Source organism: Paralichthys olivaceus, chromosome 17, assembly GCF_024713975.1.
Source record: "Paralichthys olivaceus isolate ysfri-2021 chromosome 17, ASM2471397v2, whole genome shotgun sequence".
Taxonomy (NCBI): domain Eukaryota; kingdom Metazoa; phylum Chordata; class Actinopteri; order Pleuronectiformes; family Paralichthyidae; genus Paralichthys; species Paralichthys olivaceus.
Window position 1 is genome coordinate 17,382,804 of NC_091109.1, and position 4,454 is coordinate 17,387,257.

The window sequence follows — 4,454 nt, forward strand, 5'->3', positions numbered from 1 at the left end:
TGTCGTCATGGCGATTCAACTGGAATAAGGGACCACATGGTTACCATGAGCGGGGGGGGGGGTACACGTTTTATTCACATCTGTCAACCTCCAGCTGTCAGGTGAAGGGTTGCCATGGTAATGTGTGGGAGGGGGGGGGTGATCAGAGTGAGGGATTAGGACTGAGAGACAATCTGATGTAATCTAGTGTCAGGCAGACGACATCATCATCTTCATCACCAGCATCATCATCACCTTCATCATCATCACCTTCATCATCATCATCATCATCATCTACTTTATCATCACTTTCATCATCATCATCTACTTTATCATCACCTTCATCATCATCATCACCTTCATCATCTACTTTATCATCATCATCATCATCACCTTCATCATCTACTTTATCATCATCATCACCTTCATCATCATCATCATCTTCATCACCAGCATCATCATCATCTACTTTATCATCACCTTCATCACCAGCATCATCATCACCTTCATCATCTACTTTATCATCATCATCATCATCATCTACTTAATCATCATCATCATCTTCATCACCAGCATCATCATCACCTTCATCATCATCACCTTCATCATCATCATCTACTTTATCATCATCATCAACTACTTTATCATCATCATCATCATCTTCATCACCAGCATCATCATCACCTTCATCATCATCACCTTCATCATCTACTTTATCATCATCATCATCATCTACTTTATCATCATCATCATCATCACCTTCATCATCTACTTTATCATCATCATCATCTACTTTATCATCATCATCATCATCTACTTTATCATCATCATCATCATCTTCATTATCATCATCTTCATCACCAGCATCATCATCACCTTCATCATCTACTTTATCATCATCATCATCTACTTTATCATCATCATCATCATCTACTTTATCATCATCATCTTCATCACCAGCATCATCATCACCTTCATCATCACCTTCATCATCTACTTTATCATCATCATCACCTTCATCATCTACTTTATCATCATCATCACCTTCATCATCTACTTTATCATCTACTTTATCATCATCTACTTTATCATCATCATCATCATCATCATCATCATCACCTTCATCATCTACTTTATCATCATCATCATCATCACCTTCATCATCTACTTTATCATCATCATCATCACCTTCATCATCTACTTTATCATCATCATCATCACCTTCATCATCATCATCATCATCATCATCACCTTCATCATCTACTTTATCATCATCATCATCACCTTCATCATCATCATCATCATCTTCTTCATCATCATCATCATCATCACCTTCATCATCATCATCATCATCATCATCATCACCTTCATCATCTACTTTATCATCATCATCATCACCTTCATCATCATCATCTTCATCATCATCTTCATCATCAGAAAATATTTTGCTTCATGAACATTTGTACCTAATTCAATTATCCACTTCACTGACACAATACATATCATTACATATCATTACATATCATTACATATGTAACTATCTTATTTTACTTGTACTCGTCAGTCTACATGTATCATAATATTCTGAATACACTTCTGTCTGTTTTGTTTTAGAAAACCAATTCTTCCGTTATTTAGTAGAACTCAGTCTCTACATTTAAATATATAATATATACACAGTAAACGATGTTTTTATATATGGATGTATATAAGAACAGTTTACTGTAAATACTTATATATAAATATAAAGTGGTGCAGAACATCAGAGACATGAAGAGGTTCCAGAGTCTTTGTCGTCCTGCAGCAGGAAACACCCCACTGCAACACACACGCGCACACACACACACAGACACACACAGACACACACAAACACACACTCTCTCACATACACACACACACACACAGACACACACACACTCACACAGACACACACACACACACACACTCACACTCACACAGACACACACACACACACAGACAAACACACGCTGACACACACACACACACACACGGTCTCACACACGCGCACACACAGGGCTGCAGTGTGATGAAGCAGAAATGATGCTGTCTCTCTCTCTCTCTCTCTCTCCCTCTCTCTCTCGCTCTCTCTCTCTGGTGATCGATAACTAACTGATAATCAGATCAATCACTCATCGACCCTGTGAATCAAACGTCATCTTTACCTGTCCTCGTGCAGGACGCTCGCTCTCTTCCTCCCGGTGATGGGCGTTTTTTTTTTACTACGTCATCACACTCTCGACAGCGCACGCGGTGAGGCGTCGACGTCATGACGCACAGTACGTGTCAGCTGTTTGAATGTAATGTTTATAAGTATATATATTTTGTATGTATGTGAGTGTAGAACAGAAGTTATATTAAATAACAGGAAGTATATAATGTAAATATAATCTCTATATTAAATCCTACAGATATATAATCATAATAATATAATTTATCTCTGACCCGTCAATGTTTCAAATACAATAAAGATAATAATCATATGAGCTTCAGTGTCACGTGTCAGACAGGTAAAGATGATGTCATTCATCAACATGGTTCAGGCGTCATGTGACCGGAAACAAATCAAAATCCAGAAAACTTAAGAAACTGAAGAAAAACTAAAACAGAGGAGGATCAGTCAACACATCACGGGTGAGACACATGGGTGAGACACACCATGGGTGAGACACATCATTGGTGAGACACAGCAACACGGTGAGACACATCAATACAGGTGAGACACTGCAACACGGGTGAGACACATCAACACGGGTGAGACACATGGGTGAGACACATCATGGGTGAGACACATCAACACGGGTGAGACACATCATGGGTGAGACACATCATTGGTGAGACACAGCAACACGGTGAGACACATCAATACAGGTGAGACACTGCAACATGGGTGAGACACATCATGGGTGAGACACATCAACACGGGTGAGACACATCATGGGTGAGACACATCATTGGTGAGACACAGCAACACGGTGAGACACATCAATACAGGTGAGACACTGCAACATGGGTGAGACACATCAACACGGGTGAGACACATCATGGGTGAGACACATCATTGGTGAGACACAGCAACACGGTGAGACACATCAATACAGGTGAGACACTGCAACATGGGTGAGACACATCAACACGGGTGAGACACATCATGGGTGAGACACATCATTGGTGAGACACAGCAACACGGTGAGACACATCAATACAGGTGAGACACATCATGGGTGAGACACATCAACAGGGTGAGACAGCAGTGTGTGTGTGTGTTTACTCACCAGAGTCACGACATGTTCATCCAGAGCAGGAGAAGAAGAATTATTAGGATTAGTATAATTATCATTATTATATTAAACAGATACTGAACGTCGCTGTGTGTTTTGAGCTGCAAACTGAATGATGTTATATATTTAACTCAGGAATGTTTGTTTTAATTTTAATTAAAACCTTTATAAAAATCATAATAATTCATCGATTGATCGTCATTGATAACTATGATTTTTCTAAAAGTCACATAGTGTTTTAATATTAATTGATTTGAATTAAACCATCGTGTCCATGTTTTGACTGAAATTTGTTACAGAAGTTGAAATTCTTCATTAAAATTCTGTCGTCAGATTTTTCTGTAAATTTAATAAAGTTTATTTTATTTACTTCTTCGTGTGTTTATTTAAAAACCAGGAAGAAGCAAATTTTCAGTGTAAAACACAAACTGTTAAATATGATTGATAAACAGGTTACCTTAATGAAACTGTGATGAAGAGGATGATGATGAAGATGATGGTGATGATGGTGATGGTGAACAGATCAGACGACACCAGCAGCATCAGTGAAACACACACAGACTCCACATTAAGATATGAAGAGATGTTTTACCTGAGCAGGTGTTAAGAGAGTCTGTGATGACGATGATGAGGATGAGGATGAAGGGTCTGTAGGTTTATTCCTCCTCTCTCTCTTTCTGTCCTTCAGTCTGTTGTTTAGACGGATTATTGGTTTTTACTGACACACCAGACCCCGCCCACACAGATTAACCCCTCCCCCCACCACACACACACAGCGGTCAATCTCAGGATGGGGGGGTGCAGCTGTTTGGATTTACTCGTGACCTCATGATGTCTCCCTGCAGAGGATTGTGGGATTTGTAGTTTTGTCAGAGAGGATGAAGATGTCCGGGTGTTCACATGACTGCAGGGAGAGAGCTAATTAACTGATTATTGATTATTAATGATTATTAATGATGATGATAAATGTTGATAATCGTGTCCACATACTTCTGTCCACATTGTGTAGATATATTGATATGAAATCATGAATCATAAATCAGTGTAGTGATATGATTTATGATTTATGATCATTTAGATTTTATGGTGGTATTTAGAGGGGCGTGGTCTTCAGTTCTGATTTAAAATGATGTACTCCTCATCCCGCCCTGTGATTGGCCCAATCAGCCGCCAGTC

General features: G+C 39.1%; 1 protein-coding gene across 10 annotated transcripts in view; it reads right to left on the minus strand.

The window, feature by feature from the left end:
• epb41l3a (erythrocyte membrane protein band 4.1-like 3a) overlaps window positions 1-4,017 on the minus strand; it is an 18,017-nt gene extending 14,000 nt beyond the window's left edge. For 3 of the 10 annotated variants that reach the window (XM_069511971.1, XM_069511975.1, XM_069511976.1), the window contains exons 1-2: window positions 2,163-2,320; window positions 1-19 (exon numbers count right to left, since the gene is read on the minus strand). The exon at window positions 1-19 is cut by the window's left edge and continues 81 nt beyond it. In XM_069511971.1, coding sequence (XP_069368072.1) covers window positions 1-9 — 9 coding nt within the window. In that variant the 5' untranslated portion in view covers window positions 10-19; window positions 2,163-2,320. Of the gene's footprint in view, window positions 20-2,162; window positions 2,934-3,735 lie in introns of those variants that run through there. The other 7 variants (XM_069511969.1, XM_069511970.1, XM_069511968.1 and 4 more) reach the window with 7 other exon arrangements.
• Window positions 4,018-4,454: the final 437 nt, after the last annotated feature.